This window comes from Notolepis coatsorum (genome assembly GCF_963971535.1).
Source record: "Notolepis coatsorum genome assembly, chromosome: 17".
Classification (NCBI taxonomy): domain Eukaryota; kingdom Metazoa; phylum Chordata; class Actinopteri; order Aulopiformes; family Paralepididae; genus Notolepis; species Notolepis coatsorum.
In genome coordinates, this window is record NC_140181.1 from 70428492 (window position 1) to 70454230 (window position 25739).

The 25739-nt window shown below is 41.4% G+C and overlaps 2 protein-coding genes across 2 annotated transcripts in view; one reads left to right on the top strand and one right to left on the bottom strand.

Annotated features, from left to right (window-relative positions):
* The window catches only part of smc1a (structural maintenance of chromosomes 1A), a 30175-nt gene extending 16445 nt beyond the window's left edge, over positions 1 to 13730 (top strand). Inside the window, exons 20-26 of the mRNA XM_084333873.1 lie at positions 4190 to 4297; positions 4813 to 4969; positions 5086 to 5240; positions 5956 to 6107; positions 6754 to 6823; positions 7409 to 7519; positions 12297 to 13730. Coding sequence (XP_084189999.1) covers positions 4190 to 4297; positions 4813 to 4969; positions 5086 to 5240; positions 5956 to 6107; positions 6754 to 6823; positions 7409 to 7519; positions 12297 to 12377 — 834 coding nt within the window. The 3' untranslated portion in view covers positions 12378 to 13730. The remainder of the gene's footprint in view (positions 1 to 4189; positions 4298 to 4812; positions 4970 to 5085; positions 5241 to 5955; positions 6108 to 6753; positions 6824 to 7408; positions 7520 to 12296) is intronic.
* Positions 13731 to 15931: 2201 nt separating this feature from the next.
* The window catches only part of LOC311244077 (dihydropyridine-sensitive L-type skeletal muscle calcium channel subunit alpha-1-like), a gene marked incomplete at both ends in the record, with an annotated part of 51293 nt that continues 41485 nt past the window's right edge, over positions 15932 to 25739 (bottom strand). The window contains 10 exons of the mRNA XM_084333488.1: positions 15932 to 16270; positions 16611 to 16697; positions 16807 to 16847; positions 16973 to 17040; positions 19629 to 19837; positions 23060 to 23185; positions 24040 to 24173; positions 24270 to 24371; positions 24480 to 24582; positions 25115 to 25211. Of these exons, the coding sequence (XP_084189614.1) occupies positions 15932 to 16270; positions 16611 to 16697; positions 16807 to 16847; positions 16973 to 17040; positions 19629 to 19837; positions 23060 to 23185; positions 24040 to 24173; positions 24270 to 24371; positions 24480 to 24582; positions 25115 to 25211 (1306 nt within the window). The remainder of the gene's footprint in view (positions 16271 to 16610; positions 16698 to 16806; positions 16848 to 16972; positions 17041 to 19628; positions 19838 to 23059; positions 23186 to 24039; positions 24174 to 24269; positions 24372 to 24479; positions 24583 to 25114; positions 25212 to 25739) is intronic.

The window sequence follows — 25739 nt, forward strand, 5'->3', positions numbered from 1 at the left end:
TTTACTAACTCCAACCGGGACTATTGCCGCTTTCGCGCTGCTTGTTGACGTTATGAACTGCTCCTAACGTGACCGGAGCTGAAGGTGGCGGTGCCACACGCTAAAATGTCCGTGGGGACCCGGCGCCAACCCATAGATAGTTCCAACTCACCGAATTACGTAATCCACCACAGTTGCACTCAATATTTAAATAATGTTAGTCTAAATATATGTAGACAGAAACATAATAATTTCAAGCAGAAAACGAATCTTTCCATTAAGAACTGACAAGCAGGGAATTTAAACATGGTTGACATTGTTTTTGTGTGTTTATATTAATTAAAGAAAGGAAAGTCTAGTGCTGGCTGAGCATATTGTTTGTTTGCACTAAATTAATACTTTGACAAATGTAGCCTATATTTTTCAGTCAGTTCGGTCTTTGTGTGCCAAACATTATTTAAGGCTGTAAACACTGTAAACCTTTTATTTTATTTTTAATAAATGAGAAACATGTTTAGATTTGAGTGTTATAGAAAAAGAAAGCAATACGCTTGGACCAGCACTCACAGATTTTGGTATATTTAATGGCAGCCTGAAACAAACATGTTTCGGAACGATTATGTTCCGAAACATGTTTGTTTCAGGCTGCCATTAAATATACCAAAATCTGTGAGTGCTGGTCCAAGCGTATTGCTTTCTTTTTCTATTATACTCGACGGGATTTCAGCACCCAGTGTTATAATTTGTGAGCGCAGTCTATCTTGACTTTTAGATTTGAGTGTTAAATTTTTTTTAATAAAAATTAACGTATATCGAACTGAAAACCGTGACCCCAAATTCGTGATATGAACCAAACCGTCCATTTTGTGAACCGTCCCACCCCTACCGTTTATCATAAAAATTCAGTGCCCCCGAAATACAAAAAAAAGCCCCCGAAAATCAATTAAGGGGGGCAAAAAAAGCCCTTGAAAAAAAATGTTAATTTCTAACCCTGGATCAGGAAATATATCAGATCAGATATCAGATCGCCTATATAGCGTGCATACGTACACATACTATCGATAATCTAGCGTTTATTTGAAAAACTATTCATAAATAGGCAGAAAAATTTGTTTTTTGTGTATTCTAGAATATTCAGTTTATTATGGAATCTTTTTATTTTCCTTGAAAACGAGGGCTTTTCAAGATAAAACGGTTATGAACCGATAAAAAAACAATCCGCTTCGACAATGTTGACTGGAAAATGAGTCATTGATAAGCGACGGGCAGATTAGACACATAGCCATAATTTAAAACATAGATGGGCGATATTAACGCTAACATTGAAGTGGATGATGGGCATTCAAGGGGGTAAAAAGGAAAACACGGCCGGCTCTGAAAGTGTTAAGGGGATGCAGACCAGAGAAAGACTTTCGTCTTGTTTACATCAGGGTCCCCCATTTCTCCCCCATGCTCCTATTGTCCTAAATGTTACAGGACCGTTTTTAAATGCTATTGTTTTACTGTATTTGCCCTATAGACACAATACATAATTTCAACTATACACAATACATAATTTGAACTATACACAATACATAATTTGAACTATTGACGATACATAATTTGAACTATACAATAATACTGAATTTGAACTATACACAATACATAATTTGAACTATACATAATTTGAACTATACACAATACTGAATTTGAACTATATACAATACTGAATTTGAACTATACTGAAAACGCATGTCAGAAAACGCATATCCTCCATTATGCCTCCTCCACTCTGGAGTCAGAGCCACTACACCGGCTACATCCTCAAAATCCTTCTTCTCCACTCCTGGAGTCAGAGCCACTACACCTGCTACATCCTCAAAATCCTTCTTCTCCACTCCTGGAGTCAGAGCCACTACACCTGCTACAGCCTCAAAATCCTTCTTCTCCACTCCTGGAGTCAGAGCCACTACACCTGCTACAGCCTCAAAATCCTTCTTCTCCACTCCTGGAGTCAGAGCCACTACACCTGATACATTTGAACTACGTATACACAATACATAATTTGCATTCAACACCTTAGCCAAGTCCTTGCCAAATGCAGTGAAATCTGAGGAGCTTGGTCAACTGAATGAAGAGATGCGAGCCTACCAGATTTAGGAGCACAGGCCAAACACTTTGAGGAGAATACTGAACGAATCGATGTTGACTGGTGGAGTAAGATCTTGGCCATGAAGACGCCAGAAGGAGTGATGATATTCCCCATCTTAGGGAAGTTGGTAAAGGCCCTTCTGTCATTGTACATATGTCTATACTGAACACTGTGACCTCATTTTCTACTTCTAATTTACATGCTATACTATGTTATTGATACTTATCTTGTCTAGCACAGTCTCTGGAGCGTAACAGTAAGAAGCATTTTGTATAAAAGTATTCTGTACTTCTGTATGACAACTATTAAAGAAACTTGAAACTTGATTGTTCACTGGCCCTCTTGTCGAAGGATCATTTAACATCATGGATGACATAATTGAAAAAGACAGGGCCAGGCTGAACATTGAGACATAATTATGAAAGTCTTAGCCATTATCAAGTCCCACATGAAGGCAACAGAGAAAAACGCCTCCAAAATGGTAGTGATGCATCGATGTGCAAATTGTGGCCGATAACCGATATTAATATTGCTATTCTGGCCGATACCGATATTTTTTTTTATCCACTTTTTCTCCCATTTTCTATATTTTCTCCCATCCCAATTTCGTATCATCCAATTCAACCCTCCCCTGTCACGAACGCTGTTTCTTGCCTCCCACAAGCCGGCTGCAATGTGGACTAAGTCATACATAGCACAAGTCCCCTCCGGTACTTGAGGTGCCGATACCGATATTTACCGATGTCGATATCTCTGTATAGAAAACACTTTTTTATGATAATCAAATAAAGAGCTATTTTCCAAAACGTATACTTTTTTTTACTTTTGTAACTTATTTTCAGAAATTACTGATATTTTGAAACTATTTAAAGGAAAACTCCAACATTTTGGGAAATTAGCTTATTTAACATCTTCCCTGGAGTTAGACAAGAAGATACATACCTTTTTTGTCTCTGTGCGTGCATTTAGCTTTGGGAACAGTAGCTCCGTTAGCATAGCTTAGCTTCATCACTGGAAGTGGGGCGGTGCAATAGAGTCCTACAGTCACGAAATACAATCCAAATACAACTCCAAAACGTTCCTGTAAACATGTTGTGACCTGTGTATTTACCACATGGAGAAATAAAAAATAATTTAATTCGACAATTACGTTTTCTAAGCAAATATACTCGGAACTATTTTTTGCCTAACCACTCGTCTCTGGGCGCAGTCGGTGATTTCAACGTGAAGCCGTGTTTTTTGATATTCTCATTCATTCAAAAGATCCGAACCGATTGAAGTTTATGGATACCATGACTTAAAATCCTCTTACCTTGACGATTAAAAGCCTCCCCAATTTAGAAAACAGTAATCCAATGGCTGGTATTGATAATATAATACTAACTACTGCACGTAGCTAACCGGAGCTAACACAGAACCGGACGGTCAACAAAGCAAATATAATGACTTCCTTTCTGGGGGGTTTCAAAATAAAAAAGCGACGTCTATAGCAGCGGAAAACGTTTATTTTGTACATTATCTAATGTTAACACGAACCTAAACTAACTTTAGGTTAGTTGTAACGTTAGTTTAGGTTCGTGTTAACGTCAGGAGATTTTTTTTTGCTTTAATCCCTGCACACACACACACACACACACACTCACTCACTCACTCACTCACTCACTCACTCACTCACTCACTCACTCACTCACTCACTCACTCACTCACTCACTCACTCACTCACTCACTCACATACTCACTCACTCACTCACTCACTCACTCACTCACTCAAGTTTTTTTTTTAATTTGTTTTGTTACATATAAGGTACATGTACATTATACTGAAATGCTTGGTTCTGTATGAGCCTCCTGAGATTGTGCTTCATACAGTAAGGAGTAAAAGACCAAACACTACATACAAAGTTAAATGTACAAAAATGCGAATGTGTAAGAATAAATAGATACAATATGGTGTAATGTTTAAAAGTGTTTAAAGTGCATGTGGATGTTGTGTGCAATGAACTTACACATACAGTATCGAAACAAGCTCATCTGTTGTTGTTGTTGTTGTTGTTGTTGTTGTTGTTGTTGGGCAACCAGGCAGAAGAGGCCAGTAGCAGCCATAAGACATCCAAGCCAAAAGAAGACGTCTTGGCCAAAGAAGCCCTCATAGAGATCGACTACAACGTCCTGACTGAGGACCTCAAGGTAGAGTCATAGTTCAGCCTGTCTGAGGACCTCAAGGTAGAGTCATAGTTCAGCCTGTCTGAGGACCTCAAGGTAGAGTCATAGTTCAGCCTGGAATAATATAACTGGACTCAAAATGATAGCACTGCCTGTTTCAGTCATGGAAAAGGTCAGTGAGGACTAGAAGTGGGAAAACAAATTGAGATTATTATATCTTCTAAGATTACAAATCGATTCACAATTCCTATAAATATATATATATATTTTATTTTTTTCAGTGTTGTGTGACATGCTTTCAACTTTCTCATGACCATAGAGCTATAAATCGTAGAGTCGCAAAATCCTACATAATGCCAACATTAGTCAGTCAGGCAGAAAGACAATATACAAGGTTTGTAAAACGAAAGTTAATAATTTAATCGATCAATTTGCCTACATAACCATGATGAATCGAGAACCGATTCTTTAATTGAATCGTGACGAGACTTCCTCTCCCTCATGCGAACCGGTTGTTCACACCACGCATGCCTTCTCAGGACTCCCTGTCGGAGGAGGAGATCAAGGGGGAGATGAACACACTGCAGCAGCGTCTCAACGAGCAGCAGAGCATCCTGCAGAGGATCAGCGCTCCCAACATGAAGGCCATGGAGAAACTGGAGAGTGTCAGGGACAAGTTCCAGGAGACCAGTGATGGTGAGAGGAGAGAGAGAGACTTGGGCTTTTCGGGAAGCTCATTCCTTTTCTTCCTAAGTCTATCCGTCTTTCCACCATAATCCTCACGACTTTTGTTTCCGTCTCTTGTGCTTCAGAGTTCGAGGCGGCCCGTAAGAGAGCCAAGAAGGCCAAGCAGGCCTTTGAGCAGATCAAGAAGGAGAGGTATGACCGGTTCAACGCCTGCTTCGAGTCTGTGGCCACCAACATCGACGAGATCTACAAGGCTCTGTCACGCAACAGCAGCGCTCAGGTAACCCCTCTGTTATACTCGTATATATATACCAAGACCATTATGTGAATAGATACTCTCTGTGATTTTGTGTGTATTGCGAAGCTACATACTAGTTATTGATGATACAATAGCACTTACTTTTACAGGGGAATACCCCAAGACAGTTCAGTCAGTGTTTTTGAACATAAGCTACTCTCCATGGAACAGTCTCAGATTTCACATCTGGGTGACATCACAAATCGGGAGGGTTCTCTCTCTGAATTCTAGCCTCAGGAGAGAGTGGTGACTGAACTGTCCCGGGGCACAGGAATAACTTAATGGGAGTTCTTAAAATGGGTGGCATTCCCCTTGAATGTGAATATTTGGTTCAAGTTTTGTTTTATTTGTCACATAAGGTACAGGCACATTACAGTGAAATGATCGGTTCTGTATGACCCTCTTGAGATTGTGCTTCATACTGTAAAAAGTTAAAGAATAAAGACCAAACACTATACAAAATATACAATATACAAAACTGAAATATACAAAATGCTAAAAACTAAATAAAAAAATGTGGTAGAACAGGTAGTGCAAATTTGTAATAATAAATAAATACAATATTGTGTAATGTTTAAAAAGTGGTTCAAGTGAATGTTTAAAGTGAGTGTGTGCATGTTGTGTGCAATGAATGTAGAATGGACTGTAGAAGAATGAATGCAGAAGGACTATTTACAGTGTTCCCGTTCTCCCATAGGCTTTCCTTGGCCCCGAGAACCCAGAGGAGCCCTACCTGGACGGCATCAACTACAACTGTGTGGCACCGGGGAAGAGGTTCAGGCCCATGGATAACCTGTCTGGAGGAGAGAAGACGGTCGCCGCCCTGGCTCTGCTCTTCGCCATCCATAGGTAATAATAAAACTTTATTTGTATAGCACCTTTCATACAGCAACTGCAGCTCAAAGTGCTTCACAACAGAAAAAAGACATAAAATGAGCACATAAAGTGCAGACATATAAAATCACAGTTTTTCACATTAAGATCTAACATCCCAACAGGCCACCGTGTTTATGGGTTGATTCAGTTTTAAAAATAGACAATAATAAAAAATAGTAAGATAGAATAAACAGTAAAATAGTGCAGTGCAATAAGTAGTAGAATAGACATGAAATGAGCACATAAAGTGCAGACATATAAAATATATATATTTCTTTTTTACAGTGCAATAAAATAGTTCTGGATTACTGTTTAACAGTTTAAAGTTGTCTTTACCTTCTATGTTTGGAGAGAGTTTCATTGACCATATTCATATGGCAGCCATTTTGCTCTTATGTCATGCTCCGTTTGGGTTCCTTTCCACCCTATTCCCATACAGGGTGTAAAGGAACTCAAACTGAGCATGACAATAAAATGGCCACCGTGTGATTATGGTCAATTAATGAAAAAAGAAGGTATTGGAAATGTGTGTTTTTTCACCTGTTATTTGTTGGAATTTGATGGAAATTGACCCAAGTCATACTGACGCATCATGAATTGTCTTTTGTCTTGCCCTCAGCTACAAGCCTGCCCCCTTCTTTGTCCTGGATGAGATTGACGCTGCTCTGGACAACACCAACATTGGCAAGGTCTGTGGAAGAACTGAGACTTAAAGGAGCACTTCACCAAAAACAATGCTGATTTATTTTGCATATAATGTCACACACATCCAAAGCTATTTTGCACACATTCATTTAGTTTGACATTTACTGAGAGTAAATACGTTTTAATTTGGCCACCAGTGATGTCATTGGGGACGTTGAATCCTTGTGTTCAACGTCCCCGACGTGTTCAACGACATTGAAACCTTGCGTTGTGTTAATTACAGCTCAATGAAATGATTAGGTAGCAGTCCCTATAAGACACGGTATTGCTATTTTTTCATCTACATAATTTCATGGTGCAGTAATTAACACAACGCAAGGTTTCAATGTCCCTGATGACATCACAGGTGGCCATATTCAAACTCATTTACTCTCAATAATGGTCAAACTAAGTTATGTGTACAAAACTGTTTAGAGTTTTTGGATGTGTGAATAAATCAAGTGTTTTGGTGAAGTGCCCCTTTAAATCAATTCCCTCTATGACTTTAACACGATAGTTTATATTTTATTAATGTATCCTCCACATGAAAGGAAAGTGTGACTAAACCTTCTGTCCTCCATCCTCTCTAGGTGGCCAACTACATTAAGGACCAGTCAGTGCTGAACTTCCAGGCCATCGTCATCTCGCTGAAGGAAGAGTTCTACACCAAGGCAGACTCGCTCATCGGAGTCTATCCAGAGGTGTGTGTCCTAACTTCAGTCAATCAAACTTTATTTGTATAGCACATTTCATACAGTAAGTACAACTCAATGTGCCTCACAGAAAATAATTGCATAAAATAATTAAAAGGGCAAGAAACAAATGCATAATAATAAAATAAATAAAAGCAATGCAAAAAAGACACGTCTTAAAGGAACACACCAACATTTTGGGAAATTTGCTTATCGTCTTCTCCGGAGAGAGACAAGAAGATAGATACCAGTTTCCTCTCTGTGTATTCAGTAGAAAGCTATCTGGCTGCACGTTAGCCTAGCTTAGCACAATGAATGAAAGCGGACATGGCCGGTTAGCCTAGGCATTGTCCAACTAACACCTCTCCCGAAGGCTAACCAGCCATGTCCGCTTCCATTCATTGTGCTAGGCTAACATGCATGTTCACAGATTCAGAAACCCATTGATCCTCCGGCAGGCTCTTCCAAAGGCTAGGACCATAATAACAGTTGGTGTCACAGGATCTAAGGGTTCTGCTGGGCACATACCTAAAAAGAATTTCGGGTGCATTGCCATTTAGTGATTTTAAAAACAAATAAAATTATCTTAAAATGTATTGTAAAACTAACAGGCACCCAGTGCAGGGACTTTAAAATGGGTGTAATGTGTGTCTCCATCTGGTCTTTGTCAGCACGCCTGCAGCTGCCTTCTGTACACGTCTGACCAATTGCTTTTTTGGTGGACCAGACAGGAGAGCATTACAGTAATCAAGCCATGGATGATCTTTTCAGTATCAGTCTGAGAGAGAAACGGTCAAACTCAACAATATTGAGCATGAGCATACAGGTGCAGCTCAATAAATTCGAATATCGTGAGAAAGTCCATTTATTTTGCCGCATTGATCCAGTCATTTGTGCAAAAGGAGCCCCAACTAAGTACTGAGTGAACATACTTTTCAGTAGGCTGACATATTTATATTACAAATATATATATATTTTTTTATTGGTCTTATGTAATATAAAAAAATTCTGAGATACTGAATTTGGGGTTTTCATCAGCTGTACGCCATACTCATCAAAATTAAAACAAATAAAGGCTTGAAATATTTCACTTTGTGTGTAATTAATCTATAATCAATGAGTTTTGCTTTTTGAATTTAGTTACTGAAATAAATGAACTTTTCCACAATATTCTAATTTATTGAGCTGCACCTGTACTAGTGTTGTCACGATACTGGAATTTCGAACTTCGATACGATACCTTGAAAAGTCTTTGAGATCAATATTTCAAATTTCTGTCATGGTATTCACATTTCACCCACGGAGTCTTGACTGGTGCTGTAGATCTCCGCTCAACTCTCCAACGCTTCAATACCGCCACCTGGTGGCCGATCGGCGAGTTGCCAAAACCGGAAGTCACCGGAAGTGCTTAGTCCGTCCGCTATTCCGTCCGGCCACTCGCTATCGCTCGCGGGACTCTATCTAGACACCGTGCATATCGATCCGTTGCCATAACTCAATAAACAACATGATTGGACGTATATTAGTATTATACAAACCGGAACTGGATCACCTAGATCAGTGGTTCCCAAACTGTGGTGCGGTGCGCGAGCGCCCTCTAGGTGGTGTGTGACATGAAAAGGCTAATGGTGGTAAATTTTTTTATTTAAATTTTATTTTTTTATATACAATAAAATTTCATAAAAACCTTAGTCAAACCTTTAGTATTATGGATATTAAACATGCTGGCAGAGTACATGCATCCATGTTGTTGTGAACATTTTAATTAAATAAAGAAATTCCCTATCCTTAGTCGCCGTAGGAAGAGATAAAATAAAAAATAAAATCTGTGCACGGAGACCAGCAACAATTTTTCCTAACAGAAACCCATTGGGGGGTGCGTCAGCTAGGTCGGGAGGTGACGGGGGGTGCACGGCCAAAAAAGTTTGGGAACCGCTGACCTAGATCAACATCCCATAATAGCGATCTTTTTGCTCCAGTATTATCCCCCATCGCTATGAGGAAGCTGCCGTGAGTTTCAGCGTTTTTGATTATTATTAACCATACAAACTGCTCTGATCTATATATCACCCATACTACATGAATCATTTAACGTCGGTCATTGCATTATAAATGACCCCCCCCCCCCCCCCTTCCGGTCACCAGCAGAGGACCAGTCATGACGTTTAGGATCATGTACATGTGAAATTTTTTATATTACGTTGATCGGTATCAAACTGCATTTGATCATCTAATATATGCATTTATGGCTATAACTCACGTTCTATGAAATACAGCAGAAAACTATAAAAACATATTTATACTCTGGACGGTATTTTAGTATGAATGTGTGAATGAAAAAGTAAAACGTTCCTACATCGTGAACGATAGATAATTGATGTTGAATGGGCCATAGTAATGTCAATTTAGCAATACAATTAAAAAAGTTATAGCCCTGCAAAGAAGGTGAACATCGCCATAGACAAATAGTGCTGGCAGAGAGGCTACAAGGATGAGAATAAGCTCCGGCAGAGAATGGGTTAATAGTTAATAGTACTGCGTGTTAAGAATAACAGATTGATTGATTGCAAATTGTATTAACAGATTGCAGAATGGGTACACTACAGCTCAATACACACAATTGTTAAGGGGATGCAGACCAGAGAAAGACTTTTGTCTTGTTTACATCAGGGTCCCCCATTTTCAATTCATCATAACATATGACATTTTTTCTTTTCTTTTTTTTTGATTAAATTAAATGTATTACCTTTTTTCAACTGCAAAGTAAAACTTTGTCAACATGTTTTATCTAATAAAATAAAGTTCAGTCTGTTCATCTCACTTCAATAATTTTTATTGCAGAACATGGCATTTTCTCAAGCAGACAGATAACACTGTAATCTGTGTTGCATGTACCTGACAAACTGAACTGTTTGTATTAGTCATATTCCAACTTAACTGAATGCACATGTGTGTGTGTGGACTACTGTATTATTACAGGTATTGAAATGAACAATGCAACTTCTTTATATACATTTTACATATACATATTTTTTTTGAATAATTAAATATCGATATTGCGGGAAATGAGTATTGAAACCGTTTTAAATATTCAGAATAGATATGTATCGAAAAATCGATATTTTTGACAACACTAACCTGTACACAAAAGCACCTCAAGTGACTTACACAAGCACACCTATTACACACACACTGCTGCTATTTACACTATAAAATAGATCATTGTATATTGTTGTCTACAAATCGACTACGGTTGAGGAGCCGGGAAAAACAAGCATCTTTTTTTTCTGAATGTACAGTATGTACATTTAAAAAAGCTGTGACCATAAGAAGCTGAATCTGAATATTCCTTAAATGGTAAATGGATAATTTTGTAACATTTCTGATGTAGGCCTCCAAATTTAAATCTGAGTCAATAATGACACCAAGGTTTTTGGCCTGGTCTTTGGTGTTGAGTGCAAGTGGTTGTACCGTAATTTACCTTTGTCCCATTGACTAAAGTATTCAGTTTTAGCCTAGAGGTCCATATGAAGTACATGTCATTTAAAACACCAGGGACATTAAAACACAACAGAGACAGGCCTGTGAAGCATTTAGGCTCCTGACCTATAGAGATGCTGTTTTTCTTTTTAGAAATATTCTTTATTTGGGCGGCTACGTGGCGTAGTGGGCAAGGCACTCGCCACGAAATGCTGGAGACGCTGGGCTTGTCAGTTCGAGCCCAGCGCTCCACATTTGCTTTCAGTTTAGTCAAGTCAAGTCAAGTCAAGAGTTTTAATTGTCACGCCATACAGGTATACAATGAAATGCGGGTGGTCTTGCCCGCAACGATGTGCAATACAGTGGTACATATAATAGAATCAAAAGAAGGAAACAACATTGTGCAGTAACAGGTAGCAGGTAACATGGAGTGACATCTCGGTATCTGTACATAGTTATTTACAGAGCATATGGGACATGCTAGTTAGCTTTGGTAGTGCAATACACTGTTCCTGTTATTCTAATTTAAATTTAGCTGGTCGTCCACAGTAATACACATTGGCCGTATTACGGGGAGGGAAACTGAAGGGTGGGGATCGGGCGTTGTGGACAGCGCCTCCTACAGGTCGGTTGGTGCGCCTGCGCAGTAGAATCAGGATGTGTCGGGGGCAGCGTGAGCCTCCCACGCGCTACTCCTCGCCACTGAGAGATCGAGCTGCGCAGGTGAAAAGATGCGACTGCTGTTACCTCAAGTACCGGAGGGGACTTGTGCTATGTATGACTTAGTCCACATTGCAGCCGGCTTGTGGGAGGCAAGAAACAGCGTCCGTGACAGGGGAGGGTTGAATTGGATGATACGAAATTGGGATGGGAGAAAAATATAGAAAAATGGGAGAAAGTGGATAAAAAAAACAAAAAAAATAAATATTCTTTATTTGCACCTCAGCCATACATATTCCAGTACTTTGTTAAAACTTGGCGATTCAAAAGCCATAATAACCAACACGGGCAAAACACTGTTGTAATTTCATGATTGCCTGATCAGATTGTTTTTGTGTTTTGAAATATATGATGGTGAATTAGTCATCTGCTCAATGATGTACGTTCATAGGGATCAAAGAAAATACTGTAAGTGTACTTTTGTTTTTGACTGCAAGTCATGTGGCTCTAGTTTGGAAAATAATTTCCACTCAGTCGCAGTTCAGCCTGGTTGTCCCACCCAGCCTGGTTTTAACATGGCAGCCAGGTGAAGAAAGAGAGTTTGAATCATTGAATGACTGATTTTCCCTCTCTCCTCCATCCACAGCAAGGAGATTGTGTCATCAGTAAAGTCCTGACCTTTGACCTCTCTCAGTACCCCGATGCCAACCCAACCCCTAATGAGTAGGACTGGCACCTCCCAACACTGGCATTTTGGCAAATTGGATGGTTGGATTTGCTACTGTATCTGGATTGATAATGTATTCTGTAGTCACAAATTATGTATCCTTTAGCTCCTAGATGTTGTTTGCTATGTTTTTTTTAAATGTTTTATGTATTCTTTTGGATTTGTTAGAGTAGTGAATTAGTCAGTTTTTTTTTTCAGAATGGGAAAGGGAATGGAGACGACGACTAAATGATGCTATACTCCCCTGAATTGTATGTGTTTATACAAGTCATTCCTTTCTAAATCTGGATCAGTGAGGACGTGGGTAAAACGTTGGAATGATACGTAAATGATGAATCATGCCTTGTTGACTGTAGAGTTCCTATCCGTTCATGTGGTCAAACATGCTGATAGGGCAATTGTATTGCAGAAAACAGTTGTTTTTTTTGGTCCGAGAACTTTTGTACTAATTATGTTCCCCTTTTTAAAAGCCTCATTTGAAGCCCCTGCCTCTTCTCCCTCGTGTGTCTGCTACAGGATCTATATTCATTACTCGCTAGTTTTTACCTTTTTCTTATTTTTAAGGTCCTGTAAGTGGTATTTTCTTTATTAGAATACATGTTAAATAGCTCTACATTTCCACAGCCATCACTGATATAGAGTGTTTGGTCGGTAACATGGGTCTCCCAGTCCCTCCGCTCTGCAGTAAACAGAAGATATATGTTCTGGTGTCCCGTTCCCACTTTATCCAATCAGGAGAGAGAACCCTAGATATTTTTTAAGAAATCTTACCAAGCCAAATTTGTTTCAAGCACATATTTGCTTTAAACTAGTTTTTATTTCTTATTTTCGTCAGACCATGTTTGCAGTGTGGAGTTCTCTCTCCTGATTGGATGAAGTGGGAACGGGATACCAGGAAATATCTTTTTGTTTACTGTAGACTAGAGCAGAGAGACTGGGAGACCCATGTTACTGACCACACACCCTTATATCAGTGATGGCTGTTGGAATGTGGAGCTACTTAACTTCTTTTAACAAAAAATACCACTTACAGCACAGTTAAGCTTTGTTACCATAAGGCGAATACATTCCTGTGTTTGATCACGTCAGACTCTCAAGTCAGCTATACGAGCTCGCTAGTGAGGTGGTCAGAGGGCTTCGTCAGCCAGCAGTTTGACATGACTCGAAAGGAATTGTATTGAGGTAATGAAGCTCTATGAATAATTCTATACTCATTCTGTCATTGAGTATGATGTCTGAATCAGTCTAGGACAAATGGCAAACCTTTTTCTCAGCGTGTGGGTCAAAATCTTGTGTACATGTCTATTCCAATGTATTGATTCCTTTGCTTCAATAAAACATGGATAAATTTTACCTCTATGGATACATTTTTGATGGGTTTTCGATATGAATCTAACTCATTCACTACCAACCGTGCATAAACAAAATGGCCAAACCGCCAGTGTTTTTAGAAGGCCAGCCACGTTTAGGAACTCAATACCACTGCGTGAGTTTAATTGTATTTAATCCTGTGTTTCTGTTTGAAGTATTCAGCATGCATGTGTTTTGCTGTAGCAGTTTCCACGCCATAAGGGGCAGTGTATGTCTGGCACGGTTATTTATAGAAGCCTCTCAGCTTTCACACAATAACGTATGTAGGGGCCTTCCTCAGTTACACATAGGACTTTCACAGAGGTTCCTTCTAGAATAGCCGTCATGGGACTTTCTTATGATTAGTCATGTTATTATAATGGCTCCCTGTCAGCTGGGGCACTCACCTGTTGTGCGTCAAGGCCTCCCCCGCTCCTAATGACGTGCCTGTTGTCAACAGATGTCCACATGGCCCTCTAATTTGCTCGGTGGAAAGAAACCAGCTCACACAAAGTCATACATGTTCGGGATGCTTTATTTCTTTCGCCAATGGTGCAAAACACCGATCTGACATAAAACATTCTCGTCAATGGCACAGATTGGGGAGGTTGATGGAGACAATGATGATAGGCTGAGCTAGGAAGCCACAGACTAGCCCCCTGAAATTCAAAACCTACTGTTAGCGTTACATGAACGAAAAAACACAGGCTAAGAAGAGGGTAATATAAAGTGGAAAAAGAAAACCTTAAGACCTGTTGGGAGTGACTACATTGAGGTACAAACATAAAAAGCCCTCTAGTAGACTGGACAGAAAAGTGCAATGTTGCATCACGTTATGTTCATGCGGTCGTCCTGAATATAAACCAGTTCAACTCCAGTGAAAAGTGGCCAATCAAGCTAAATCCACCATACTCCAGGTATGCTGCATGGGTCAAACTAAACGTAGCCTATACTTATACCGTAATGCATGTAATTAAAGCACACAAAGAAACCTACAGCATTGAATGAATGGATTTTTTTTTAATCCATCCACTACCTAACTACAACATGGCACATACCATTCACTTCCACTAAATAACTACAACATGGTACATAAGTTAAACAAATACCTTAATACATATAATACATCATAAATAAAGTCCCACATATTTAAAAAAAAAATATGTTTCCTTTTGTAAAAAAAGAAAAAAAAAAGAAAAATCCTGACACCAAATGCAATAAAATAACATTGGTGAACAGGAGGAAACGGTCATAAATCTCAACAAAGTTTGATGAGTAAATAAAAGTAAGCAATTCCTCCACTCAAGAGGCCAGAACAGAAAACCTTCACCCTTTCCTTGCACCCTGATGTTATTAAAAGGGCGGTGCTTTTCAAAGGAGTGAAACCGAAACATTCAAATTCAGTTGCACTTTTCCACACGGCCCGGATGCAGAGAAACTCAAGACACAGGTTCCTCCAAAATGGAGTCCTTTCTTATTCTCCTCGCTGAACCTCCAAAATAGAGTCCTTTCTTATTCTCCTCGCTGAACCTCCAAAATGGAGTCCTTTCTTATTCTCGCTGCACCTCCAAAATAGAGTCCTTTCTTATTCTCCTCGTTGAACCTCAGCACCAACATCCCTTCATTGTCAACTTACACAAGGCAATTGAAATCTCTCTTTCTGCATATCCCTCCTACATACACATCTCTTCACATTATCCGTTTCTTCAGAGAGGTCAGAGTCACAGTGGTGATTGCTGGCTCCCTCTAATTCGCTCCCAGTCGGGTTTTTTTTTTGTCACCAAGCACACTATCCCACTTCCTGTCATGGTTGTTCAACCACTCTATGGAATGGATTTTACTTCAAACAAACAATACAAAGAAAGAGGTTTCGCCAACCTGTGTGCTCCGACATAAGATAGTCTTTTTATTTCTTGCAATTGAAAGTAATCAGAAGACAGAGAAAAAAATGATGTAGATGATCAGATAATAATGTCTCTCCTTGGTTTAGTTCTCCATAAGTTTTCAACCACATGTTAAGACGTGAGCCAACCTGCCAGGCTAGGCCTTGAGCCCGGCTAGTGGGTTTTTTAAACGTCTGTCGCCAGGGGCAACAACCTTGGTAAGGTAAAGTAAGGTGAGGTGAGCTGGGGTCACCTACGCAAAGCCTTGTCGAGTGTAAACGTCACAAGATAATAAACCTCGTCAACTGCGAGCGACGGGCTCTAAAAGTTGGTGTCGGCTTCAGCCTGATGGACGGAGGCTGAGGGAGGCACCGGGACGGGGCGCCTCTTTCTCCTCGCAGCGGGCTCTGGCTGGGCCGGCCCCGGTGTTGTTCCGGGGGTGGGGGGGACGGGGGAAGGGTCGGAGGAGGGAGGCACGGGGATGGGACGTCTCGTCTTCTGTGCGGAGGAGACGCGGCCGGATCGCCCGTTCAGGATGCCCTGGGCCATGCCCTCCATCTCGGCCACGGGGATGAGCATGGCCTCAGACATCTCTTTCTTGGTCACCGACAGAAAGCCTGGGTCTCTGGCCAGGGTGCCCAGGCCGCCCACTATGAGCGCCTGGAGGAAAGGGAACACCGGTGATTGAGTTTGATGACTTTGCACGTTCAATGTTCTAATCCCTGATAATTATACAATACATCAACCATGCACCCACCACAACTATGATCTGCATTATCATTGAGTTATTAAACCTCAACGTTCCTTCCTGACATTTGGAACACTGTAGAAACATAATCTGTTTACAGGGCATCTATCTATCCGTCTATCTATAATAGAGTAGCTGACAGCACTTCAGGACACTGCCCCGTTAATAGATATAGTGATTCTTTCAATGATAAAAAACATTACATCATACATCATCACTTATTACATCAAGCAGTCTCCGTCTCTCACTCACCTCCCGGATGAGCCGGTCGGCTGCTGGAAGAGACTCGGTGTGTGACCACTGAGACTGGCTGTCGCCATGGTTAGGATCGTAAGGGAACTGGGAGGAAAACCACACACACACACACATCAAAATTAACAATGGTGGATTATGGTGGAATGGTGGATTATAGAGTACACAGGGGGAGTGTGTCTAGCCTCTAACGTACCTGTGTGGTGTCTGTTCTCGCTGTGGAAAAGCCCCTCGTCTCTAAATAGAGGATCAGAAAAAATCAAAAGCAAACATTTTTAATCAAGGTTCCAGATAATGTAATGGAGCAGTATATACTGGTATATCCAGTATCTGTGTGTGTTTCACCCTCTGGGCTTACTTACCTGTTGGCTCTAGATCCTCATTGGGGTAATAGAGCTCCTGGGGACTGCCTTCTCTCTCAAACGCAAAGCTGAAACAAGAGTTGCCACCGCCCGGACAAAATTAGTCAAAGAGAGAAAAAAAAGAAAAAATTTAAATTTGAAATGTACACATTGCATTTACATTGAGCCATTTAGCTGACGCCTTTATCCAAAGCGACTTACTGTACAAGTTCTGTACAACAAGTCAGCAGGAAGGGTAAAACTCTGGCAGCTAAGGGTCAGTAACATTGTTTGTCAAACAGTGTTAAACTGCTACAGACTTGAGTGCATAAACTGGGGCGACAGTGGCTCAGGAGCTAGAGCAGTCGTCTGGTAATCCGGAGGTTCCTGGTTCGATTCCCGCTCCTCCCGGGCAGCGTGTCGAAGTGTCCTTGAGCAAGACACTTAACCCCTAATTGCTCCCGATGAGCAGGTTGCCACCGCCATCGGTGTGTGAATGTGTGAGTGAATGGGTCAAATGTGAGGAACAAATTGTAAAGCGCTTTGGATAAAAGCGCTATATAAATGCAGCCATTTACCATTTATTAGCATAGTAGGTAGTAATGTAGGCAAGGTAGATTCCTTAGTAGCAGAGTGTAAGACAGTAAAAAAGGTTAGTATTTTTATTTCAGATTCAAATAGTTTAAAGGGGAACTATTTAGCTATTTCTTTCACTATTTGGGCAATTTTACACTATTCCTGTGAGTCTATGGAACACATCTGTATGTTTTTTTTCAATAAAATTCATTGTTTTGTATTTTTTATCAAGTACTTTGGTGCACCACTTTCTGCCCTGCCAGATTCCAAGCTCTTTTTGGCTGGGCTCCGCCCATACTCGCAATGCGCAATGGGGAGGGGAGAGAGAGAGAGAGAGAGAGAGAGAGAGAGAGAGAGAGAGAGAGAGAGAGGGGAGAGATCACTCAGAGAGCACGCGTGTGCAAGTGCGTTGCGAGTGTGTGTCAAAAGCAGGGGGAGAGACAGAGGAGAGAACGCCCCGAGACCGTATGAGAGCCTCTCTCTCTCTATCTGTCTGTCTCTATCTGTCTGTCTGTCTCTCCCTCTCTCTGGGCCCTTTCTCTCACCATTCGGGGTCGAATCAGCGTCGGGTCGCACCAGAAAAGGGTGTGTCCGTCTGAGTGAGAACGCTCCCCCCCGTCCCCGGCTGATTCGTCCCCGGGGGCGCTGAACCTGGACCGGTGAAATAGGTGGTCTCGGGTGCGTGCTAGTGGGAGCGGGGGGCGTGACACACACGTCGTTACTGTAATGCTTTCATGCTTGCTTGAATTTTGGGCAGATAAAACCACACAGCAACAACTGGACAATACCCACAAAAACGATATTTATGGGCAATTTGCGAGTTCAGACCTCAACCAAACAAGCATGTGGAGCCTCACAGCTCAGTGGATGAAAACATGAAGCCACGTTACAAAGCACAGCACTTCCCTGGCTTGCATTAGGCCTGGCCATTTTGTTTGCCATTGCTATGTCTATACATTGGTTTCTTGTTCGAATGCATTTATTTCTATTAGACCAGTGGTGCCCAACCAGTCGGCCGTGGTCGACCAGTAGATCAATGACATGCAATATAATTGCCACGAGCAATGGGATAATGTTAGCTGCTGAACAGGCTAAGCTAACTAGCGTTAGCCGTTAGCTTAGCGTTAGCGTTTGCCATTGCTATGTCTACTATACTTTCTTGTTCGAATGCATTTATTTCTATAGACCAGTGGTGCCCAACCAGTCGGCCGTGATCGACCGGTAGATCAATGACATTCAATATAATTGATGCGAGCAATGTTACTAGTAATAGGCTAAGCTAACTAGCGTTAGCCGTTAGCTTAGCGTTAGCCCTGGAAACGCTCAAAAGCGGACTCTACAACACCATCCATTTGTGAGAAAAGGGGGTGGGTTATATTGACAAGGCTTGACAACAGAGGTTCAAATATAACTTCATATTTATTGGTTATTTGTTTATTTTATATCAGCATCCAGTCTCCACTGCCGTGTTAACACTTCCTGTGTTTACATTTTCGAGCGTGACATCATCGCCTACGGCAAGCGTACACGCTCAAAACGCAAACCGTAAACAGAACCCGGAGCGAACCAAGACTGAAGTGTGTACACAAACTAGAAGGGGGGGGGGGGGGGGGGGGGGAGTTCGCACCCAAAGACGGAACGAGATGGTACGGAGCTGATTCGACCCCGATGATGAGTGAGAAAGCACTCTCTCTCTTTTGGGGAAGTGCAAGTGTACAGGGAAACCGCTTCCGCATTACTTCCACTCGCTCTGTTTGTCATAACTTCAATGTTACACTAACTTCCTCGAATGGTTGATTGTGGGCGGTGGCTACAACCACAGAAGGAGCTGAGGTTACGCAGATCAGAATTCTTACACGTCACAGATCCGCTAAATTCAGAATGGCTTGGTTTAGTGGGGGAGGATCTCAGTTCAGTGTCAGCTGAACTGGAGGAATGCGCCTGAATGAGAATTTCACACCTAGTCAGTGTTGGTACAACCCCACATTGCTAGAAAACAATGCAAACCACTGGAAAAGGCCATTTATAAGACAGGGGACCTTTAAACATCCTAATATTATCCAGCTAGGAGGAGTGTTGTTATGGTAGCTTATGTACTCACAGGGCGTTATTGTTGGAGTTGTTCTGCGGGGGGGTCGTGGAGAAGAACTCCGTGGTGGGCAGGAAGGAGGAGGAGTTTGGGGGAGACTCCGGCTGGCTCTCTGAGAACTGGAGGGGTCTCTGGCTGGCCATGTTAGTGGGCAGGGCGCCGGCCGGCTCTGAGGAGAACGAGTCCACATGGCCTCCTCTTCCAAACAGACCGTGGGTACGCTGGAGACACAGAGAGAGAGAGAAAAGACTACCGTATATGAATGTGCACTGCACACACACACACAAACTATTAGAAAAGAGCATTGTGTGGGTCTTCTTCAGAAACAGGTGCTCTTTTAAACTGTGGGTATCAAACAGGAAGAAAGACGGTCAGCTTTTAAACGGTGTGGGTATCAAACAGGAAGAAAGACTGTCAGCTTTTAAACGGTGTGGGTATCAAACAGGAAAAAAGACGGTCAGCTTTTAAACGGTGTGGGTATCAAACAGGAAGAAAGACGTCAGCTTTTAAACGGTGTGGGTATCAAACAGGAAGAAAGACTGTCAGCTTTTAAACGGTGTGGGTATCAAACAGGAAGAAAGACTGTCAGCTTTTAAACGGTGTGGGTATCAAACAGGAAGAAAGACGGTCAGCTTTTAAACGGTGTGGGTATCAAACAGGAAGAAAGACTGTCAGCTTTTAAACGGTGTGGGTATCAAACAGGAAGAAAGACTGTCAGCTTTTAAACGGTGTGGGTATCAAACAGGAAGAAAGACGGTCAGCTTTTAAACGGTGTGGGTATCAAACAGGAAGAAAGACTGTCAGCTTTTAAACGGTGTGGGTATCAAACAGGAAGAAAGACGGTCAGCTTTTAAACGGTGTGGGTATCAAACAGGAAGAAAGACGGTCAGCTTTTAAACGGTGTGGGTATCAAACAGGAAGAAAGACGGTCAGCTTTTAAACGGTGTGGGTATCAAACAGGAAGAAAGACTGTCAGCTTTTAAACGGTGTGGGTATCAAACAGGAAGAAAGACGGTCAGCTTTTAAACGGTGTGGGTATCAAACAGGAAGAAAGACGGTCAGCTTTTAAACGGTGTGGGTATCAAACAGGAAGAAAGTCAAAGACAGTCAGCTTTTAAACGGTGTGGGTATCAAACAGGAAGAAAGACTGTCAGGTTTGAAACTGTGACAATATTTGTGTTGTTATTACCTGCATTGCTTTTATTATTTTACTTATTCTCTGCATTACTTTTATTCTGTCTATTTTATGCTCATGTTATGTCTATTTTACAGCTGTGAAGCACTTTGGGCTGCGATTCCTGTATGAAAGGTGCTATACAAATAAAGTTTATTATTAGGAAAAGGAACAATCAATTAAAAAGAATTGGGTTTGTTGTAGCCTTTAACTTTTATTGGTGGAACGGTGTGCCTCGGACATTCTTCAAAGCTCCTATGTGTAGAATTATTATTATTGCATCATATATTATTGTTAGATTAGCTGTGATACCTTGGTATAATTGCAGTAAACTAAGGACACCGTTGCTGAAACAGTTGTTAGCCTAATTCTCATGCTGAGGGTCAACGTGTGAATGTGAGCATTGTGTTTTCAGTGTAACCCAGTTAAGCAGAACTCTTGGATCTAACGCAGCGGCACACAATATAAACACAATATAGAGGTTACCAACAGATTTGTGAAATATCATATATTCTCATCGGCCTCATAATGTTTTTGCGGTAATCCTGCCATGGTATAGACCAGACCATTTTGCCCCCTCCTGCATGAAATAAAATTCATCTGGAGCCGCAAGACCTATTTACCCTTAAAATGAAGATAACACAGTGTATACAGTTTTATATATATTTATACTATATGTAGAGAGGGATTGGAATTTATTCAAAAGGTTATTTCTAGTATGTACCTATTGTTATTTTTCGTTCTGTCTCAAGTGTCGGAGAGGAGATGGGCAGAAATGACAGCTGGCACCAAATCCATTCCGAATAAGAGACAACGGACCCAGTACTTTGTTGGTGTGAAAATATGCCTACAAACATAAAATATCTTTGGAACCGTTTGTATTCAATTATATCTGAATCGCGAGATTATCTTCTCTGTCAAAATTGAAAGTGTATCTCTCCGTGTATAAAGGCTGGCTGGCAGTGTGCATAGAATAATGCATATATTATTGAAATTATTTTCTCTAACGAACACATCTATTTCTATATATATATATATTTTTTTTTATTATCTTTTCCCCCCCTCCTTTTTCCGATTTTTCTCCCATCCCACTGTTAGTCGTTATGCCAATTCCCAACCCCCTTCCTGGTTGTTGTACACCCTACTGTTGGTCCGGGAGGCCGGAGACTGTCACATGCTTCCCTCCGACGCATGTGCAGCCAGCCGGCAGCCAGCCTGGCAGCGCAGATTCTCACCGGGAGAGTGTAACGTGTGGAAGGTCACACTACCTCCCTCCAGATCCTACCCTCGCTGTGCAGGCGCCCCGACCGAACTGTAGGGGTCACTGTCCACAACGCCCAGGACCCACCCATCAGCTTTCCCACCCCTAACACTGCCAATTGTGTTAGTATAAACGACCTGCCAAGCTGATAGCAACGCCGAGAGCTGGATTCGAACCCAGCGTCTCCAGCGTTGATGGCGAGCGCCTTGCCCACTACACCACCTAGCCGCCCCCTAATCTATTTCTATATTTAATATCGTTTAATATAACTTACTCCAGTGCGGCGTCAGACAGATTCTAGTTGGTTAAATACATGCTTTAGATTTTTTTGAGTGGTGAGTGATGTTTTTTTAGTTGTTAGCTAATTTCTCGCCACATATCAAGCAGGTACAGGTAAGCCTGCATCGTTAGTAGTGAAAGCATATTAATCTGAGCTGAATGAAACCCTCTATTTTTTTTCTTTTTTTCTTTATCCATGGTTAGCTTATGGGGGGTCTGAAACTCAAGATTAGCCACCTGCAGACGGCAGGGAGAGGCACGGGTGTGACGTATAATTATTTTAGTTGATGAAATATTAAACTTTTTCATTTCAGTTCACAGTATCACCTCGATCTCCAAAAAATACAAATAAAAATAAATAAAAATAGACAGTATTTATTTGCATATTATTATAATTTTTCAAACCTACATGGAGCCACTGCAGAGTGGCTGAAGAGCCGCGGGTTGCCGACCCCTGGTATAGACAATGACTCGACGATGATATACTGATGTCGAAATTCTACATGTAGCGCCTAGAAGTGCTTTTACCACTGAACAAAGAGAATACACTTCAGTAACTTGGACATAAGGATAAGGACAGTACCATGATGAAGTGCACTCTACAAGATGTGTGTGTGTGTGTGTGTGTGTGTGTGTGTGTGTGTGTGTGTGTGTGTGTGTGTGTGTGTGTGTGCCCACTCGTTTGAAAAGTGTGCACATGTCTTGACACAGATCCGGTCGCTGTCTCACCCTGTAGATGCCGTCCTCTCCTGTCTCTTCCATGTCCTTATCCATCTCCTCCTCATTCATCAGGTCTCCAGAGATGGCTCTGTGCATCTCCGGAGCAGCCTCGTCATCGATGGTCCTCAGACCAGCCTAGATACACACAGAGGGAGGAGACGGGGGACGGACAACACAGAGAAAAGACGAGAAGAGACAGAAGGAGACAGGATGAGACAGAAAGTCAGAAGGAGGGTTATATGCCGTACAACTGAGAGGTCATTTTGTGAATTACTTCCCAGAGCATTAGATCAGCAGAATCCACTGACAATGATACGAGAAGCATCTAAAAAGGTATTTCTACCTTTTAGCTTTTGTGTCTGACTGCTTATCTACTTTGTTGTTTACATTTACCTTTTGTCATTTAGCTGACACTTTTATCCAAAGCGACTTACAAGTTCTGTACGACAAGTCAGCAGGAAGGGTACAACTCTTATCAGCTGAGTAACAATGTTCATCAAAGTGTTGAAACTTGAGCGTTGCAGTGTTGAGTGCATAGTAGTAGAGACAGGTTAGTATTAGGAAGAGTGCATGATAGTAGAGAACAGTAAGAAGGCTAACTTAGTATTTCCCCCCCTCATTTCAGATATTGATTGAAGAAGTGTCTCTTTAGTTGACGGCGAAAGATTGGTCGGGTTCTGGCTGTCCTGACTGTCGTTGTTGTCTAACTTGTTGTCATTATTGTCGCACGCTCTGCTTTTCTCTTTTCAAACTTGATAACACAACATATTGTGTTTGTGTATGTAATTTATTCTGTGTGTTGTTTTGTCTTTTGTCTTTCATCTGGATCCTGAGTCTGAAAGTTCATTTCCTGTCGCAGTGTCTTCTTATCCAATAGCTGACAGGAGTTGAACGTGGGCCAAAGCTGCTCCCTAGCAATGTAATTCCGCCAAAAAGCTCTACATAATAAATCTTCAATGTGACACAGACATCGTCACTGGGGTGCTCACCTGGATCTCTGGGCCCGAGGCGGACTTCTTGGTGGGCCTGTAGCCATAGTATTCCTCCTGACGCTTCATGAACTTACGGAAGTGGTCCTGGATCAGGAAGGTGGCGTAGAACTTCCCCACGGTCACCTCGTCATCTGGAAGATAGAATTTAAAAGCGCTCAAACTGAGAAATGCTCCGATGTACAGTCGGGTCACACACAAAGCCAAGTACACCCTTGTTTCTCACTCACCTCCTATAGGTGGAATGACCTGATCTAGAAGCTTCATACTGGTACGTTTCCAGATCTGCTTTATAATGGCTCTCAACTCCTCGTTGGCCTGCTCATGGTTACCTGGTCACAAGACAAGAGAAGAAAATCATTTAGCATCATATCCTTTTTAATAAGCACATTAACATGCAGTGCTCTGCAGTATGGCATGGCAACAGTGGGCTGTCTTACCTTCAGTTTTGATCTTGAGTGCAGTTCTGACCAAAGAGAACAGGGTGGCATTGAAGGTGACCGTTCCATCGCTGTTGAGCGGCATGTTCATGGAGATCAAACGCTACAGACGAGGAAGGGGAGAGAATGGCAATGAAGATCAAACAGAAAAACATCTAAACCATCACGATCTCAGGAGTCACGGCATCTTCCATCTGAATAATGTATATTATATGGTATTTATTTAGTATATATATTATATATGTATATTTATATAATTGTATTTATATATAAATGTATTGGATTGTATAGATACAGCGTTTATACATATAATTAACAATAGAATAAAATTATATAATTTGTGATGAATAGTTAAAAAGGGGTAGGAATAAAAGTGTATATTTCTTCCTACTCCTTTTTCGAACAGGGTAAACTATGATTTGTTTATGTTTCTCTTTTTAAGGAACTTTTTTTTTTTATTATCTTTTATATACGTCAAATATGTCAATATGTCATATATGTCAAATTAACAGATATATTTAAGTTTTTATACTTGTTCGAAAATAAAAATGTTTCATTCATTCATTCAACAACACCACCACATACACGACTCAAGGATTTGTTAAGTATTCCCAGACACAGGCTCGCGGTCGTACCTTACAGGCCGCTCGGTGAGGGCAGAACTTGCCGAAGCCCAGCGGAGGCTGGATACTTCGTAGGAGAGTCACCACGTCTAGATGTTTGATTCGCCCCCTAGAGGTCAGGAAGACTCATTACACTTAGAACACTACACTGCAGTGGGGGATCTGTGGGTACGCGTATCAACTAGGGTTACAGACACCTCTGCAAAAGCTGACGGGGATGGGAGTTAATTTAAAGGAACACGCCAACATTTTGAGAAATAAGCTTACCGTCTTCTCCAGAGAGAGACAAGAAGATAGATACCAGTTTCCTCTCCGTGTGTTCAGTAGAAAGCTAGCTGGCTGCATGTTAGCCTAGCTTAGCACAATGAATGGAAGTGGACAGTGCCGGTTAGCCTAGGCATTGTCCAACTAACACCTCTCCCGAAGGCTAACCGGCCATGTCCGCTTCCATTCATTGTGCTAGGCTAGGCTAACGTGCAGCCAGATAGCTTTCAATGCACGGAGAGGAAACTGGTATCCATCTTCTTGTCTCTCTCTGGAGAAGACGATAACCTAATTTCCCAAAATGTTGGCATGTTCCTTTAAGGCACAGGGGTGATAAGGTTGTGAAAGGTGTGTGTTTGTCCTATGCGTCAGG